This window comes from Melanostigma gelatinosum (assembly GCF_949748355.1).
Source record: "Melanostigma gelatinosum genome assembly, chromosome: 2".
Taxonomy (NCBI): Eukaryota; Metazoa; Chordata; class Actinopteri; order Perciformes; family Zoarcidae; genus Melanostigma; species Melanostigma gelatinosum.
This window is the reverse complement of record NC_136635.1, coordinates 8396255-8415708: the sequence shown is the minus strand read 5'-3', so window position 1 is coordinate 8415708 and position 19454 is coordinate 8396255. Positions and strand designations below refer to the sequence as shown.

The 19454-nt window shown below is 43.9% G+C and overlaps 1 protein-coding gene across 3 annotated transcripts in view; it reads left to right on the top strand.

The window, feature by feature from the left end:
- LOC306788798 (talin-2) overlaps positions 1-19454 on the top strand; it is an 85730-nt gene that overhangs the window by 52660 nt on the left and 13616 nt on the right. For 2 of the 3 annotated variants that reach the window (XM_079284456.1, XM_079284457.1), the window contains exons 18-43: positions 819-917; positions 1419-1586; positions 2301-2435; positions 4595-4754; positions 6223-6389; positions 7726-7854; positions 8721-8834; positions 9095-9208; positions 9651-9785; positions 10160-10288; positions 10496-10598; positions 11304-11512; positions 11790-11909; positions 12086-12292; positions 12420-12559; positions 12936-13029; positions 13151-13240; positions 13351-13473; positions 13559-13702; positions 14375-14536; positions 14795-14935; positions 15102-15283; positions 16529-16661; positions 17271-17372; positions 17722-17892; positions 18056-18226. In XM_079284456.1, coding sequence (XP_079140582.1) covers positions 819-917; positions 1419-1586; positions 2301-2435; positions 4595-4754; positions 6223-6389; positions 7726-7854; positions 8721-8834; positions 9095-9208; positions 9651-9785; positions 10160-10288; positions 10496-10598; positions 11304-11512; positions 11790-11909; positions 12086-12292; positions 12420-12559; positions 12936-13029; positions 13151-13240; positions 13351-13473; positions 13559-13702; positions 14375-14536; positions 14795-14935; positions 15102-15283; positions 16529-16661; positions 17271-17372; positions 17722-17892; positions 18056-18226 — 3642 coding nt within the window. The remainder of the gene's footprint in view (positions 1-818; positions 918-1418; positions 1587-2300; positions 2436-4594; positions 4755-6222; positions 6390-7725; positions 7855-8720; positions 8835-9094; positions 9209-9650; positions 9786-10159; positions 10289-10495; positions 10599-11303; positions 11513-11789; positions 11910-12085; positions 12293-12419; positions 12560-12935; positions 13030-13150; positions 13241-13350; positions 13474-13558; positions 13703-14374; positions 14537-14794; positions 14936-15101; positions 15284-16528; positions 16662-17270; positions 17373-17721; positions 17893-18055; positions 18227-19454) is intronic. The other variant, XM_079284458.1, reaches the window with a different exon arrangement.

The following is a 19454-nucleotide window of genomic DNA, read 5'->3' as shown; positions in this document are numbered from 1 at the left end:
TTCCTTGAAATGACAGATTTTGATGTTTTGTTTTTTTTCGATCCAAATCAGACAATCAAAAAAGTGAATCAGATTTGCCGTGTGGCAGCTCTACTCTGAGACAACGTATCAGCTCTTTATGATGCAGTGTCTGTGCTGCTCCTCCAAACTGCACCTAATCACATTATCATCCTCCGCTGATGGCCGGCTTGGGCTAATTGAATTGTCCAGGTCGGTCTTAATAAAGACCTCCGACTGAGGCGAGGCTGAATGGCAGGCATTTTGTGCCTTTATGGAAACAGAACTTGCTTCATGTAGTCTCCATCTACTTGGTTTGCAGGACTGTAATGTTCTCACTGAGATCTGTTCAGAGTTTGTTGTTGTTTTGTTGTGGGCGTGTCATTCAGAAGTGAATGTACTGTACGATTGTTGGCTGGTATTCTGCATAATGCACAGGTCTGTCTAGCTTTTGGACAACCTTGAGCTTTATACACTTGTGCATTATGCATACAAGTAGTTGGTGAGATAACTTGAAGGCTAGTTGGACAAAGAGATGTGGGCTGTTTGTTAGTTAACTTTGTGTAAATGCTGCAATATGATACATTTCTTTGTTTAAATAGCTAACAACTTGTTAAGCAATGTGCAGTGTGCAGTACTCAAATGGCACTGATGTTGTTTTCGATGCAACATGTAACGCATTAAAACCCGTTCCATGTTACTAAGGAGCTGTACCTCAAGAAGAAAGATGATGCAGTTTCCAACCAGGCGTCCAAATGCAGTTTCACATCCTGATGGTTTTCTGTGTGTGTGTGTGTGTGTGTGTGTGTGTGTGTGTGCAGCCCAGACAGACTGTGTTGACAGCAGCAGGCAGCATCGGCCAGGCCAGTGGAGACCTGCTGCGCCAGATTGGAGAGAGCGAGACAGACGAGAGGTTCCAGGTAACGCTGCAGCCGGTCCATTTATCATCATCATCTGTGTAATAATCAAAGAAGGCTCAGTCCTCAGTTAATCAAAAACACATTGTAACTGGGGGAATATGGAGGCACGATGATTGTATTTTAGCTTTGGTGAATTGAATGCTTATCTAGCTGCCAAGCGTGTGTTTTTCTTTCATGTAGCTCATACTTGGCTGAATCGCGATTGTTATTGTAATACAATGTCTGCCGACGGTTACACATGGATGACATCTATAACCTGTCTTACATCCTGCCTGACACGCAACCACATTATTTTACATTCATTTATTAATGAGTTGTACACATGTACAGCTGGTAAGTGTTTATTATATTAGATTCCAATACGTAAACACTTCCTGTTAGAAATGAAATGAGGAGTTAGATATTTCTACTCTCTTGTAGCGCAGTTACACACTACAGACACGATCCTGTGACACAGAGCTGTGCGTGTTTGTTTTTCATCTTTGCCTCCCCTTGTTGTAGGACATCCTGATGAATCTGGCCAAGGCAGTGGCCAACGCTGCAGCCATGATGGTGCTGAAGGCCAAGAACGTTGCCCAGGTTGCCGAGGACACCGTGCTTCAGAACCGGGTCATTGCTGCTGCCACCCAGTGTGCCCTGTCCACCTCCCAGCTGGTGGCGTGTGCCAAGGTCCAAGACAGTGTTTGACTCGTTGTACTGAAGGACTGGCATCACATCAGTATTTGCATGATATGCGCTCAATTCCCAAAAACTAAATTCAGTGGATATTATGCAAACGCTTGAGTGGTGTAATGTTACGCAAGATCTGTCTCGCATTTAAATATTACCGTTGCAGTTGGATGACAATAACTCCCCATTTGCTTTGTTACTTTTCTCATAAGTAGACTGTGCAGTGAGATTCCTCGAATATACTTAAATAAACTCCAATTTATCTGCAGGTTAAAATAAATTTGGAGAGTGAATATATCGGGATGCACCAAGGTACCATTATAGACCCTGTGCCCACATTGTATTTGAACGTCTTTAATTGAACAACCCACAAGCGTCAAATTAGTTTAAATGCCCTCGCGGCTCTTCATCAGAAGAGTTGCGTAATGTGGTGATGTCATGAGAACCGTCTGCTGAATCCTTTTCCAAGAGTTTTCTCCTCTCCCTTTGCTGTTACTGCTGTTCTCTGTCAAACATAATTTAATGATTTAAAGACTAGCAGTGGGTTTTCCTCCAATTTACAATACATTTGCCGCTTCTGTTTGAGTCGCATTGGGGAAGCTAGATGGAGATAACTCTTGGGCATTATTTATTTTTTTCTTTACCATTTAAACTGAGACACAGTCTCATTTATCTTCTTTCCTGCCTCACGTTTCCACCTTGTTGTTGTTGTAGGTGGTGAGTCCCACCATCAGCTCACCGGTTTGCCAGGAGCAGTTAATCGAAGCCGGGAAGCTGGTGGATCGCTCGGTGGAAAGCTGCGTCCAGGCCTGCCTCTCGGCTACAGAAGATGGCGAGCTCCTCAAACAGGTCAGCTTGATCGATGTTCACACCAACGATGCACTGAACTCCAGCGATGTGGCATTTCTTCTTTCAGTGCCTCCACATCAACCACAGGATATGTGTTGTCCCGATCTCTGAATAACATCCATTCAAATATCATGACACAATTTCATTCAATCGACCGTAGAAGCCTAGAAGACATTATACAACATCTGAAGTCATCCTCCTGCTGCTTGGATATTCTACCAACACACTTTTTCAAAAATATTTCAAACTGCATGACCACTGATCTTTTACAAATTGTAAACACATCCCTTCTCTCAGGTGTCTTCCCACAAGCCCTAAAAACTGTGCAGTTATTAAACCGCTCCTAAAGAAGGCTAGTTTAGACTCCGCAACGATGAAAAATTATAGGCCAATATCAAACCTCCCATTTTTAAGTAAAATAATTGAAAAAGCGGTTTTCCAACAGCTGACCAACTTCTTGACCGTAAATAACTGCTTTGATGTTTTCCAGTCAGGCTTTCGACAGCACCACAGCACTGAAACTGCTCTTGTTAAGGTTTTCAACGACATCCACTTAAACATAGACAATGGCAGAAGTTCAATCTTAGTGTTACTGGATCTCAGTGCTGCATTCGACACGGTCGACCATGCCATACTCCTAGAAAGACTAAACATCTGGGTGGGACTCTCTGGCACAGCACTTAACTGGTTTGAATCCTACTTGAAGGGCCGAGAATACTTTGTGTCTGTAGCTGATTACACATCAGAGCTGACTAAAATGACATGTGGTGTTCCCCAAGGTTCAATACTGGGGCCTCTTCTGTTCAACATCTACATGCTTCCACTAGCTCAGATTATGGAAAACAACAAAGTGTGTTATCATAATTATGCAGACGACACACAAATCTACATAACTATGTCACCAGGGGACTATAATCCCATACAAGGGCTGGGTAACTGCATTGAACAAACCAACAACTGGATGTGCCAGAATTTTCTTCAATTAAACAAAGATAAAACGGAAGTAATTGTTTTTGGTATCAAGGACGAACAATTGAAAATCACTGCTCAGCTTCAGTCACTGATGTTAAAACCCACAAACCAAGCCAGAAATCTAGGTGTAGTTATGGATTCAGACCTCAACCTGAACAGCCATATCAAGACAATTACAAAATCAGCCTACTATCACCTGAAGAATATATCAAGGATTAGAGGACTTATGTCTCAACAGGATTTGGAAAAACTTGTCCACGCATTTATCTTCAGCAGACTGGACTACTGTAATGGTGTGTTTACAGGTCTCTGTAAAAAGTCCGTCAGAAAGCTGCAGCTGATTCAGAACGCTGCAGCTCGAGTCCTCACTAAGACCAGGAGGGTGGACCACATCACTCCAGTTCTGAGGTCTTTGCACTGGCTTCCTGTCCAACAAAGAATTTACTTTAAAATCATGCTGTTGGTTTACAAAGCACTGAATGGTTTGGGGCCAAAATACATCTCTGATCTGCTGCTACCTTATGAACCATCCCGACCCCTCAGGTCGTCTGGGACCGGTCTACTATCTGTTCCCAGAGTCAGAACTAAACATGGAGAAGCAGCGTTCAGTTTTTCTGCTCCACATATCTGGAACAAAGTCCCAGAAAGCTGCAGGTCTGCTGAGACCCTCAGCTCATTTAAATCAAGATTGAAGACTTTTCTGTTTGCTGCTGCCTTTAATTGAACCACATTCAATTAATATATTAATCAATTTACTGCATTTCTGCATTTTACTGCTGAATTTTATTTCTTACACTGTTTCTTTAATTGTTTTTAAATCTCCTTTTCTTTTGCCTTATGTTTTGATGCTTTTAATGGTTTTATGTGAAGCACTTTGAATTGCCTTGTTGTTGAAATGTGCTAAACTTGCCTTGCCTTTTGTCTAGGAAGATACACCCCAAGTTTGAGCCAGAAAATCCTAATTAGCAACAAATGAGTTGACTAGTTTCTTGTTTTTCCGATTTAAAACATTTATTTATTCATTTATTTAAGGTATTCCGTTTGTGTACCAACACTCAGCTTAAGAAGCAATGAAGATAATGAGTCCAGTGTGCTTCTCCCCCAACCTGTTGGAATAAGAAGCAGGGAATAGAACAGCTTTAGAGACACGGCACTAACCTTAATGATGTGCATCTTCTGTGTTGAAGGTGAGCGCAGCAGCCAGCGTGGTGAGTCAGTCTCTGGGAGATCTCCTGCAGCATGTTCGGCAGTACACCTCGAGGGGGGAGCCCATTGGGCGCTATGACCAGGCCACAGACACCATCATGACCGTCACTGAGAGCATCTTCACCTCCATGGGAGACGCAGGTGAGACCAAGAGAAGATATTGATCTGGGATGAAAATTAAGGAGTCTTAATCGTGTATCCACATTCAGCCATTGTGGGAACGCTTTTTCAAGTATGATTAATGAAATGCAGAAAAAGGCTTAAGTATGTTGAAATAATCACACTTTCATTTTGTACACAGGTTCATTAATTGCCCTTTTAGTTTCTGATTTAAAAAGCAATCATGGTTTAAACTGTCATAAGCGGGACAGAACAACCCACAGCCAGACACTTTCAGCCAGGTTTTATATTTGACACAGTTTTTGTGAGCTCTTGTTATGCTTTGAAATTCAGTCTAAAAACCCTTCTTAGCCAAATATATAATATTAAATAGGTGATGAAAAATCATATAGTCTAGTATAAACTTGCTTTCCACAGCTCTGAAGTGTCTGCTTTTGGCGTAGATGTCTTACTATGAATCATTCAGTCCATCTTCTCCTCAAAAAGCTGTCATGATGGTGGGTTTGAATGGACTGCTGTCAGCGACGGTGAAGCCCCAGAGAAAAGCTGACAGGGATGTTAGCAAGTCTGACGGTAGAGAAAGACGGATGGATAGAGAGAGATTCACAGAGAATGTCCCGGGCCAAGCGGTCAGCTTAGCTGATTCGATTCACTTTTGAACTGGTGTCAAATATGTCAGGTAACGTAACAACGGGAGGAAACAGCAGAGTGAATCCTTCTGTTGGCAGATCAGCTGATGCTCTCACATGAATTATCGCCAAATAGCTTGTGCGGTGTGCCAGGTCTGCTTCACCGTTGTCTTTTCTCATTAGTCTGATTTCAGGAATATTTTTGGAATCGAAAACACCAGGGCTGGTGGAAGAGTTGCATCTAATTGTGTCTTTACACGTCACCTACAGGTGTTAAAACATGACGCACATCCCATCAGAGAGAGATGTTTTTCAAGATTCAACCCCACCGAGCTGAGTGAAAGATGTTCGTCTCTTGTTTTCTCCCGTCAGGAGCTTTTTTTATGATGCTGACGTTGAACTTCCTGTTTAACAGCTCTCTATAGTTTACGCCTTTAAACAGTCACAACATGAGTTAACTTACTATCGGTGATTTTACCTTCAAGCTTCTCTTACTGATACAAATTAAATGGTGTCAAATTATAAATCGGTGCAGTTTGTTGAAATATTTATCTGCTCCACTAAGATTTGCCAGCATTGCATCATGAGCCCCAACTCACGCACAAGAAAGCAGTCGTCATGCACGGTTATTATTGCAAGCGCTTTGAGAAATTCAGATTGTGGGGTTTTTTTGTCCAAATTGTTCATGACAATGAACTCGGGAGGATTTTCCACAAAAGAACAGCTACGCAGTTTATTTAAAATAGTACTGTGTTGACACGCTTGCATTTCTTTAGTGTGACTCATCCATTAATCCACTTCTCTCTCCCCCCTTCCCCCTCGCCTCTACACTTCCTCTGTCGTCTCTCATCTCGTCTCAGGCGAGATGGTCCGTCAGGCTCGGGTGTTGGCTCAGGCCACCTCCGACCTGGTGAATGCCATGAGGTCTGACGCCGAGGCCGAGGTGGACGTCGACAATTCGAAGAAGTTACTGGCGGCTGCTAAATTGCTGGCTGACGCCACAGCAAGGATGGTGGAGGCAGCGAAGGTAACGGCGCGTGAGAATCGAAGCATGTCGTATTTATTAAGTTTAACACCGGCAGCGACGCTGGTATTTCTTTCAGCCTGTTCATCTCTGTTTTGCCTTTATATCTCAGCTTTTGTGAACAAAAAGCAATACAGTTCTGGCATTTCCTAAAATCCACATGAAAGTCTACATGTCTGGGCTTTAGTCTCTTGTCCAGGGTGACCTTTTCAATGACGGAAGAGGGGAAATAAGATGGGCCACAAGTGTGTGTGTGTGTGTGTGTGCAAAATGGAAAAAAGACCACGGATGAAAGTCTGTGAAGTGATTCTGCTTAGTCTTGTTGAGAAGATGTTGTTGAGAAGATGTTGTTTCATGAATAGAAGACAACCTTCATGAACATTCTTCAATAGAAAAAATATGACATGGACAGATCTTTAATCTGGAAACACCCCACTGCCAAGCTGTGTTTGTGAAAAAAGGTTTTTCCAATGGTTGTGGGTGGTGAAGTCAACATCTGCAGACATGGTCATGTCAGTCCACAGACATCGAATTAGTGAGCGTTTTATGGGTTTTGCAGAATTTTTCCTTTCAAATTAGATTTGTCTGAATTTAGACTTGGCCTAAGTTGTGAATTAGAAAATGTGTTCTCATCTCATCCCAGTTAAAACAATGATTCACTCTCTATGCAGCAGCTGCAGGTTGCATCAGGAATTGGTCAACAAATATTTGGGCTTTGCAACACTCCCAACCTGGGTTCAATACCGCTCTGATGCTCTTTGGTTTCTATTTAGTTTCTATAATTGTCAAAGAATTACTATTCGCTACAAGCCGTTGCTAGATACTGAAGGTAACCTGGAGCTCTCTAAGCCACAATTCTTTCTCTTTTATCTGAAATATTCATGAACATAGTTGTAAAACTCTAAGTTGTTGCTTTAAACGTTTAATAAGATGACAAAATGAAAGAGCTGGCGCTATGCACCATATTGAATATCATGTTTTAACATGTTAGTGGACATTTTTTATTAACAGGATCAAACAATCCTGTTTAGTGCATTGATTTATTCACAGCCTGGCCTCATCCTTTGGTTTTAATAGCAGCTGATTGCACTTGTGTGGGTCTGTTGCTCGTCTCACTGGGTGTAGGTGATGAGTGCTAACATGTTCATTCAGAAATAATGAGGCTAATGATGATGCTTTTAAAAAATTGTCTCTTTAAAGATTGTAGAACGTCAGGGAGTGTTGTGAACAGATCACTCATCCTTTATTGTTTTTGTCTTCCCACCCTTATACCAGCTGTTTCCCCCCCATGCTGCTAACCTGTGGTGGTGTGTTTGCTGATCTGTGTTTGTGTTCTCAGGGCGCGGCGGCGTACCCAGACAATGAGGACCAGCAGCAAAGGCTGCGGGAGGCTGCGGAGGGGCTGCGTGTGGCCACCAACGCTGCTGCTCAGAACGCCATTAAGAAGAAACTAATTAACAGACTGGAGGTCAGTGACGCCGGCTTAACCTTTACCACGCTTTGTCCGAAGAGAAATGGCTACGAGGAATCTGAAGATCAATCCTAAATCTCACCATTTTTAAATGACCAAATATTAAGACGACACATCACCATCTAGTAGTACGACTGGAGACTTTTCTTGGCTGCGAGTATTTGATGTTGATTTCAGCCGCACGTCTTTTGCCATTAAATGTCAGTGTTTTTAGACGGTTTTAGATTTAATAATAATAATAATAATTCTTTATTTTATATAGCGCTTTTCTAAGTGCTCAGAGACGCTTTACAAGGTTCCATGCACACCATTCGCCCAGTCATACCGGTGGTGGTAAGCTACGGCTGTAGCCACAGCTGCCCTGGGGCAGACTGACGGAAGCGTGGCAACTAATTTGTGCACAACGGCCCCTCCGACCAACACCAAGCATTCACGCGCATTCACACCAAGCATTCACCATTCATTCCTTTGCATGTTTTTCCGAGGTGGGGGAAACAAATGGAAATGCAACAAATGGATTGAAAGGGGCTCATGTGCCTCGGGGTTATTTGACTCACGGCTCAATTTCTCTTCAAACTAGGATATTAAACTCATTAACAGAGTTTATGAATTTCACAGCATTACATGCTCAACAAGTTCCTTGTCCTTTTATCGTTTGTTACAATGTGTGTAGCTCTCTGCACATTTTACTTCATGATTATTAGTTGTTGTAATATTAGGATTTTTATTAACTGCAATCATTTATTCGTATTGAATAAACAACTTTCATACAACCTTCATTGATGCTGTATTTACACTACTGGAGAGCTACTGTTCAGCCATATTGTACATGTGGATATTTGAAGGTTCTGTGTGTCCCTCAGAACGCTGCTAAGCAGGCTGCTGCTGCAGCCACGCAGACCATCGCTGCTGCTCAGAACGCTGCTGCCTCCAACAAGAACACTGCTGCTCACCAGCAGCTGGTGCAGAGCTGTAAGGTGAGAGTCAATGCTGACAGTCGGCTGCTATGTACGCTTCGGTTTGTTTCATTCCTCCTTTTGTGAGATATTTAATATGCTTACTTCAAAATATTCTTCTTTTATAGCCTGATTGACCTAATCAGCTGTTTAATGCCATTGCATCGTGTGCATTCTAATTGCTTGCATGGTGATCGATCGTATAATAGAGTGATTTTATGCTGAGTCGCCGTGTCTGTATTTAAGCCTGTTTATATGCATGTGTGTTGTGCTGTGTATAGGCAGTGGCGGACCACATCCCACAACTGGTCCAGGGGGTGCGTGGCAGTCAGGCCAAACCAGAGGACCTCAGTGCACAGCTGGCGCTTATCATTGCCAGCCAGAGCTTCTTACAGGTGCAGTACACACACACTCTCTCACAAACACACAATATGTCGTTCACATTTCTCTGATATGTTGGAGGGGAGATTGGTAAAACTTTATGTCCACATACTGAAATTGAATAACTTTAGTCTCACATCGAGACCCAGGCTGAACAAAGTATAAATCGTGTTCCTGTCATGTGCGGAACCATTGAAAATAGGCCAGTAACCTCTTTTTGGTGCAAGCAGCCAGTTAAAGCAGCTGTGATCTGGTGCGATTATGCATTTATGCCTCAGTTGCACTTTTAGAGCTGATGGATGAGCGCGGAGTCTCCACAAATACCAACACATAATTAAACCTTTGTCCCTTGCTGTTGCCCGATGCAATGTTTAGTTCCTAAATGCTCTGAGGGGAAATATAATTCTGTCGAACATCAAACAATGTTTTCCCTCCTTTTTCATTTCCGTTCTGCAGCCTGGTAGTAAGATGGTGACCTCGGCCAAGTCTTCTGTTCCCACCGTGACCGATCAGGCTGCAGCCATGCAACTGGGTCAGTGTGCCAAGAACCTGGCCACCTGCCTGGCTGAGCTGAGGACGTCTGTACAGAAGGTAGAGACACACAGACACACAGGCATTCACATTGTGTGGCAGGGCATTCAGAAAGTCACTGTGTGTTACATGCAAAAACAAACGTATTCACCCGTTTCATGGTTAAAATCATGGCATGGGCAAAAGATAATGTCAAAATGGGATTTCATTTGCTGCTCAGTCCACATCTGAGCAGTTGAGCGGTTGACCGGTGTCGTTTGATGCACTTTCCTCAAGTGCAAGTCTTTGTTTTGTTTGTAACAGTTTATCACTTGCTGAAACTGACAACAAAATATGTTTTTTTTGTCAACGGATTAATACAAGTGCAAAACATAAGCAATATCCCATGTAGCTCTGTGAATCGTGAGTGACGGCATACATCCTTTATGTTCTAGGCTGATGAAGCCTGCGGCCCCATGGAGATCGACTCTGCGCTCACTGCCGTCCAGACCCTGAGAAGTGAGCTGCAAGACGCCATGCTAGCTGCGGTTAATGCCCAGCTGAAGCCACTACCAGGAGAGTCGGTAAGAGATGTTATTTTAGACCCCTGAGATTGACTCCAAACACAACGTAGAAAATGTCAGTCGCATTAAGTTCAATCCAGTTACACAAAAGATATTGACTCACGGCAACTCGCGCCTGAAGCGGGGCACAATGGGCTTTGCAGCCGAATATTTAGTTACTTGCATATAAGGCTGCGGTCTTATTTTCCTGCATTGCCTCTGCTCTAGTTGGGGAAGTGCGCTCAAGATCTGGGCAGCACCTCTAAGTCGGTTGGATCCTCCATGGCTCAACTGCTCACCTGTGCTGCACAAGGAAATGAACACTACACAGGTTGGTACTGCTGACACGCTGACTTCTTCAAAAATATATTGAACCTCAACCGAGGAGCAAAGCTCACGTAACCACCTCCATCCAACATATCTCTTGACTCAAAATACGTTTACTGTGAACATGCACAATCTCAACAGCCACCATGAGCATTTAATAGGAAATATGAATCCTGCCAAATGCATTTTTCTGACAGTAAGTTCATCTTTTTAGCTACCAGAATATTTTGCTTTGCAGTATACACTGTACTTTGGTTTATCACTTTGCATTATTTGAACTACTCTAAACTATCCAATTACCCAATACACCGTGTCAGAAGTCTGTTCATATGTTGGCCCTGATTTCACATCGTGCTCTAATTGGGCTACTTTGTGTGAAGCAGTGGGGCAAGGCCCTTTTTAGCACCTTAACCTGTAGCCGTTTGTTCTCCTCAGTTGTACAAATATTTTTTTCAAGGACTTTTCATAACCTTGATCGTTTCCTTGGTTGACATACAGCATTATTTTCCATGGTACCTGAGAAGAAATGTCTCATGTGACATTTGTAGCTCCTGCCAAATTAAGACCGTCTGGTCAGAGGAAGTACTGTCAATGCAAACAGGATGTCAGTCTTTAAAAATGAGCTCATGGTCGGGACATTATCTCGTCATCAAACGATCCGTTGTCTGTCGTACCTGTACTTTCTGTTACCTGTGAATTCTGCGCGTAGGAATAGCAGCCAGGGAGACTGCTCAGGTCCTGAGAACACTGGCCCAGGCGGCTCGCGGTGTCGCTGCCTCCACCACGGACCCCCAGGCTGCTGCCGCCATGCTGGACTCGGCTTGTGGCGTGATGGAGGGCTCGGCGCTTCTCATTCACGAGGCCAAGCAGGCACTGATTTGCCCCGGAGACGCCGAGAGTCAGCAGAGGCTGGCGCAGGTGAGATGGTTTGGGATTGCTCGGGGAAATGGAGTCTATCCTTTTTTTAACACTGTGTGACTCTTGAGGCTGCAGCCTGCAAGGCTCACTCTCTATGTCAGACATAACACCAGTGCCGTAAAGCGAACACCCTCAAATATCACTGCATGGACAATTCTGCAGGTGATTAAAAATACAACAATCGCAACATTGTGAGTGCATGTTGATATCAATCACTCTGCTGTGTGTAGATGAATCCCTCTAACCCAGTCTACGGTGAACCTGCTGTGCGTTCCAGGTGGCCAAGGCCGTGTCTCATTCCCTGAATAACTGCGTCAACTGTCTGCCGGGACAGAAGGATGTGGACATGGCTCTCAAGAGCATCGGGGAGGCCAGCAAGAAGCTGCTGATTGAAAGTGTGAGTTGCCTCTGTGACTCACCAGACCTCTGCCAGCAAAGTCATTGTGCGTGTCTTTAAGCGCCGCACCGCAAAAAGACCCTTGAGGGGAATGTATCAAGATTAATGATCCATTAAAAGTGAAATTGACTCCAGTTTTTTTTATCTTTAACTCCTTCTCTGTGCCCTCCGTTCAGCTCCCTCTGGCTTCCAGGTCATTTCAGGAGGCCCAGAGTGAGCTGAACCAGACGGCAGCAGACCTGAACCAGTCAGCAGGCGAGGTGGTCCATGCCTCCAGAGGCTCCAGAGGCTCCAGCGGCCAGCTGGCGGTGGCCTCTGGAAAGTTCAGCGAAGACTTTGATGAGTTCCTGGATGCTGGTATAGAGATGGCCGGGCACACTCAGGTCTGCCTTGTTGTTTGTCTTTTACAATGGGCTCTACCCGCCTTTCTTCAGTCAGTCGTGACAGCATGAGCACTCTTCAAACGCAATCGATTCAATTGAATTTGACGATGTTGTGTGTTGTTTTTAGAAAAAGGACGACCAGGTGCAGGTGATTGGTAACCTGAAGAACATCTCCATGGCTTCTAGCAAGCTGCTGCTGGCAGCTAAAAGTCTGTCTGTCGACCCGGCAGCGGCCAATGCCAAAAACCTGCTAGCTGCTGCTGCAAGGTACCACAGCTAGCCACATACACACCTGCAAATAGTTTTGTTTATGCCTTTATCTCGTATTTTCTTAGAAGTGCGAGGTATTCCCTGCTTAAATTGTTAACATGCAGCGTGATTGGAAGGTTCCCTCGTGTATAGGGAAAATGAATCATTAAAAACATTTGTTTGTGAACGACTTAAGCTTGCACACACAACCACAGGCGTACAGATAGGATACAATAACGAAGCCTGTGATTGTACGCACATAAACCTCCAGTAAATATGCTCGCACATGTCAAAGCCTGCACACTCTCAAGTACTTTCTACCGTACATACTTCAATGGCTGGGGTGTGGTTAGGTTTTCTTTAAATAGTTGTTCTGCTTGTCCGTTTGTTCCAGAGCAGTGACTGACAGCATTAACCAGCTGATCACACTGTGCACACAGCAGGCTCCTGGCCAGAATGAGTGTGACAGCGCCCTGAGAGAGTTGGAGGTAAACGCAACTTTTCAACCTTGTGATCAAACGGGGACAATCCGCAATAATATCAACAGAGGAGTGATGCTGAGTTTAGGACCTTTTCTACTTGTTGTCTCATGTGGCATTCGTCTCCCAGGCTGTCAGAGGAATGCTGGACAATCCCAACGAGCCGGTCAGTGACCTCTCCTACTTCGACTGCATCGAGAGCGTGATGGAGAACTCCAAGGTAGGCCGACAAATCAAACAGCCAAGTGGTCAAACGCACAAGCACTCTGCACACACAGTCATTCCTCCCTTTCGTCTCTCTTCGCTGTCCTGCCCCTTTGTTCTCTCCAGGTCCTGGGAGAGTCCATGGCAGGTATTTCTCAGAACTGCAAGACTGGAGATGTGCCGGCATTTGGGAACTGTGTGGGATCAGCCTCAAAAGCCCTGTGTGGCCTCACTGAAGCTGCGGGACAGGTACAGATTCAAATGGCCCTTTTTTTGGTAGTGGCGATGCCGGTACACGCTGATGACGGTAGTTTTGTTTGTTTTTCTTCCGCAGGCCTCTTACCTGGTGGGTGTGTCTGATACCAACAGTCAGGCAGGGCACCAGGGGTTGGTTGACCCCATCCAGTTTGCCAAAGCCAACCAGGCAATCCAGATGGCCTGTCAGAATCTCGTAGACCCAGGCAGTAGTCCCTCCCAGGTACATGCACTTAACAATGTTCTCCTTATAGCAGTCATCCAAATGTCTGATCTGCAGTATAACAGGGTTAGGTGTTGGCAGTATGATCAGGTGGGTGTCTTTGCTTTTCTGCAGAGATGTGTCACCGTATGATTCATTATCGGGTCAGAGCGTTGCATGGATGAGTGTTGAACCTTTAGAATTGTCTGTGGCTGTGATGATTGTTGTTTTAGTACATGCAGATCTTCTATCATGTTGGTGTTGTATGAAAATATCCCTCAATCCTTTCCTTATGCTGTCATTATAGGCTCATCTTTGGACATGTTACACCTAAATGAGGCCCACTTCTTGTTGTCATTTATTACTGAACCCTACGACAGTCTGGAAAGAGTTATTGAAGCTGACACAGCCGTCTTTTTATAGCCCTTTATGCAAATACTTACAGAAGTCTCCAACTGTGTAGCTAGACTGCGGGTCTGAAAGTCCAATATTTACTTCATTATCACCTTTTATTTTCTTCAACAACATTCTTTGTTGAAGACTAACAGTTTTTTTTTTTTTTTTACCTAATTATATGCCCCTCGAAGCGTTCTTACATGAGTCACTTTCCAGCTCGCCAGTCTATACCAGAATTTTAGCGGCGCTCCACGCTAGTTCAGCTAATTCAACATCTTGTTGTTTATAATGTGGCAGGTGCTCTCTGCAGCCACCATTGTCGCGAAGCACACCTCGGCTTTGTGCAACGCCTGTCGTCTGGCCTCCTCCAGGACGACCAACCCAGTTGCCAAGAGGCACTTTGTCCAGTCTGCCAAGGAGGTGGCAAACAGCACTGCCAACTTGGTCAAAACCATCAAGGTAGGATTTCTTTTCCAGTCTTGTCAAAAGGTTGGCTCCGTCCCCTAATTGGCTCACCACAGTATAGATATGGATTTAGCTTCGACAGTCCTTTGTGATTGATGTGGGAGGATTTTAGTGGATGCTGAAACATTTGGGATTGATATTTGTTCCCACAAATGATGTCTGTCAATGACTTGTTTAATTCTTGACTCTTGGGTTTGACAACTTTTTCACATTTGTTTCATGCAGCTTCATAATCTGCCTCTCCCTGCCCAGGCTTTAGATGGTGATTTCTCAGATGAGAACAGGAGCAAGTGTGGAGTCGCCACGGCTCCGCTCATCGAGGCTGTTGAAAACCTGACGGCATTTGCTTCCAACCCAGAATTTGCCAGCGTCCCAGCTCAGATCAGCCATGAGGTATGCCCACGTGAACATTAGTGTTTGCAGTATTCATGCACAGCTATTGCATGTATTATTAGAACAGTTTTACAGCAAATAGAGGCATATACTGAATGAAACAGGATATTGTAATGAATGCATATATTTCTATATTCTCGCTGAAGTGTGCTTTGTTTTTCTGTAGGGCTTCGCAGCACAGGAGCCCATCCTCCGATCAGCACGCTCCATGCTGGACAGCTCCACCTACCTGCTCAAGACTGCACGCTCATTGGTCATTAACCCCAAAGACCCGCCCACCTGGTCTGTCCTGGCTGGTCACTCACGCACCGTGTCCGACTCCATCAAGGGTCTCATCACAGCCATCCGGTCAGTGAGCAGAAATGTATTGTGATGTAACTAATGGGGACGCCGGAGAAACGGATGGGTGACAAAATACAGTGTCTGAAGCTCAAAGTTAAAAGGAATAGTTTGACATTTTGGCATGTTTCTTGAATGATATAATTGTTACCACTCTTATCACCACAGTCAATAAATATGAAGTTACTGCCAGAAACCGATTAGCTTAGCTTAGCACAAACATCTTCTTACCAGCACCTCTAAACGTTACATCTTATTTGCTTGGTTTGTACCCAAACATTGTTTTTACGGGTAGTTATGTGAGGCACTATTTCTCTGCCGAGAGCGGTGACTTCCTGCAAAGTTTATTCTTTATGTCATCTTTACACCACTGCACTCACAAAAGAGGATTATGGGAGGTGAAAATTATAATTACGTTTTGATTCATTCAATTTTTCATACATTGCACTATAAAACGCCTCTGAGACTAAAGCAGCGTCCTCAACAAAGTACGCCCAAATACTGTAATCTGGCGGGACAAATGGTTGTTTTTTTACTTCCACGTCTTAAATTTAGAATCTCCACTTTCACACCTTTTGTACCTGGCCTTGATCAGAACAAAGGTGATGCCCATGAGGAACTAATTCCCACTGAATTCTAAGTTTTCTGCTTGGCATCTACACATTAGCTTTCTCGAATTCTGATGACCTCATCGCAGCTTTTATTTTTAGACTGCAAATGAAGTACTGGGAGTTTGGCTCGGGCCTTGTAATAACATTTAGTTATAAACTGCATTGCCAAAGTACACAACTAGGACTGGACTCGTGTCTTTGTTAGTCTCATTAGGGTTTTCCTTGAGGTTGTCCTGTCAGTGTGCCGCCATGCATGGAGATGGATGTTAAACTAAACTTATTCTGGCGATGGGGCCGGTGCCCCACACCGCTCACAGGCTTCAGAGCTAATTTGGCTGCCCAGCTTGATCTCCCTGTGAAGTGATGAGACCCTGCAGGCCACATTTCAGCTGTGTGACCTGAGCAGCAATGAGATGAGGGAGCCAGTAGAGAAGATGTTATAGAAACATCCTGCATCCTGTCTGTGTTTTAACACGCGTTAGTTGTGTTAACGTTCGCACTTCTTTTCTCTCTGCCTGTCTTCCAATATATATTTTTCCTCTCTTTGTCTCTGTCCTATTTTTCAACTTTTTTCTCTTTTCTTTTTCCAACCATTTTATTGCTTTCTCATTCTCTTCTTCTCCTGTTCCCGTTTCATTCTCAGAGACAAGGCCCCGGGCCAGCGGGAGTGCGACTCGTCAATTGATAACATTAACAAATGTATCCGGGACATTGAGCAGGCCTCTCTGGCAGCAGTCAGCCAGAACCTAGCCAGCAGGGACGACATCTCACTGGAGGTAAGCAAGCGTCAGAAAATAACTTGACATTTTCCTCAGACAACGACCGTTATCTTTCTCATACAACCACCGTTATCTTTCTCTGCTTGCATTTGTCTCCATTTGTTTGGCCTTGTCTGGTTGTTTATCTCTATCTATCTTTCTTTGCCTCTGTCAGTTTTACAGTCCGATTGTTTCTTTTTCCAGTCCCAGTCGTGCTTTTTGTGTCTCACTGTTACATTTTGAATCTAATATTGGTGGTTTTAATTAGGTTTCTGCCCATTCTAGGTCACAGACACCTCATTAGACAGAAATCAGGGATTTAATGTCATTTTTGCAGTGCAAGCCAGTGTTTTATTGATCCTTTAGTAGCAGACTTGCACAACAGTTTGGATCCCACTGGATCCGTATACCCCTCTACCGGTGATTGATATATTTAATTGCAGAACTGGTCACAGACCAGTTTTGTTGCATCATAAAAAGTTTAAGCTTGCATATTAGAAGCTAGTGTAGCTTAGGGAAAATGTTTCTCTCTTTAGCTCTATGCCTAGTGCTTTTTAGCAGCTGAATAATTTGAATGTACCTCTGTCTCATGACAAAAGCTAATTTCTTTTTATTTCCTCTCTTCAGGCGCTACAAGAACAACTGACGTCCACTGTGCAGGAAATTGGCTACTTAATTGACCCCGTTTCCACCGCTGCTAGAGGCGAAGCTTCCCAACTAGGACATAAGGTATATAGGGCAGGGGGTTAATTACTTTGCTTAAATAGTGGAGCTGTGGAGCAACACATTAATACTTTTTTTAAGTGGGTAGCAGTACTACACATTTCCAGTGGCTTGTTTGGACAAAATTAGTATTGATCTTTATCACAGCAGTATCTTCAATAATATCTCCAAATAGTATTATATACTGATTTTATACGCTTTCTTTTTGTTTTTTTTGTTCCATAGGCTAAATGCTCTCTTTAAATTATTATTGATGCCGTTCGTTGACTTACTGTAACACTTTTCATCCATTTGAAAAAGCTAAAATTGAGGAGTTCTCACAGACCTCATGAAAAACGTTCACCCTTTGCCTCAGGTGATCCAGTTGGCCCGTTACTTTGAACCGCTGATCATGGCCTCCGTGGGTGTGACATCCAAGCTGAGGGACCACCAGCAGCAGATGACTTTCCTGGACCAAACTAAGACCCTGGCTGAGTCTGCCCTGCAGATGCTCTATGCTGCCAAGGAGGGTGGAGGAAACCCAAAGGTACAGCTGTTGTGCTCGTTCTAATATGTGGCTGCTTCACCCCTGGAGGGATTATCTGGGCATTCTTATTCAATCAGTATCAGGTTTATTGCCACATACAAGGAATTGACCTTGGTGTTTTGGTTCACAACAATAATCCTACGAATATATAACAAACATGCAGATGTCCTTGTGTCACACTTCACAGGCATCACATACCCATGATGCCATAGATGAGGCAGCTCAGCTCATGAAGGAGGCGGTTGACGACATGATGGTGACACTGAATGACGCTGCCAGTGAAGTGGGCATGGTGGGAGGAATGGTGGAGTCCATCGCAGAGGCCATGGCCAAGGTGGGTGTGTCTCACAGGATGTTTGATGCTTGGGTCAGGGAACACACTGGAAAAGCCATTTCTTTTCCCTGGATAAAATACTGTTGAGAAAACAAGTGTACTACAGCTGTAAGAGGTTGATGGAGAGTAAAGGGAAACTGGCAGGAAAGTAACCGTCATTTTCTAATTAAGATTTTCTTTCTTCTTCTTCTTTCGTCGTTCCTGTGTGTAACGTCTTGATTACAACCTCAGTACCTCATGGGCACCAAGAAAAAAGTCTTTCCAATTAACAGCCAAACTGTTGGCAAACGCATAGGGTGTGAGGCAAGACAACACCTATATCGCCAGTGCAGACAGAATAGCATCAACTAATTACATCCCTCCTCGCCTCTCTGAGTGAGAGTTATCGCAGGCGTGGAAAGGTGCCCCAGGTGTGGGTCACCAGAGGGAACAGCATCTCTGCATTACCTTTGTGTGGGACGTGATGAATAATGAATGAAGGTGGTTCATTTTCGATCTGCGTGATGAGCGTGTGTGTTTTGTTTTATCCTCGTGTCACTCGGCATGTGCATGTCAGTAGTTGATTAAAAGGAGATTATCCTCTTCGATATCCATCTACATATTGGTCCCTCTCTGCAGAGGTTTTAAAGGCTTTTCTCATGAACTTTTAGTCACTTTGTCAAGACTGCAGATTCAAAGCTGTTATCTCACTCGGTGGGTTAAGCGCACATCGTGTACTTGCGATATTGTAGATTCATTTAGATTAATTAATTTAGAATAAATTAATCGCCCCCACATGACGTCATCTCTCTCGTCTCCTCAGTTTTGAGACGCCTCTGAGCGCTGTCTAATTGAGCAGAAATGCCAGAAACATAATGTATGCAAGCTGGTGATCAAATGTTTTTGTAGTTTATTTCCGAGCTGTAATTACAGAGTGGATTTGGTGGATAATTTATAATGAGTGTTTGTTTGAATATGAAATTGCGTTAATGTTGGTTTGCAGATGAACTGATGCCTGCGCACCAATAGAATCATTGTAATTGAAGGGTAGATTAGATTGTCACTGCAATTTTAAGAGCTGAATGATTAATTGTTTTCATGTTTGAATATGTTTTTTACCTTTTGTGAAGGACAAACCAATCATGCCTAAAATGAAAATTGCTGTACCATTTTAACTGTGTGTGTGTGTGTGTGTGTGTGTGTGTGTGTGTGTGTGTGTGTGTGTGTGTGTGTGTGTGTGTGTGTGTGT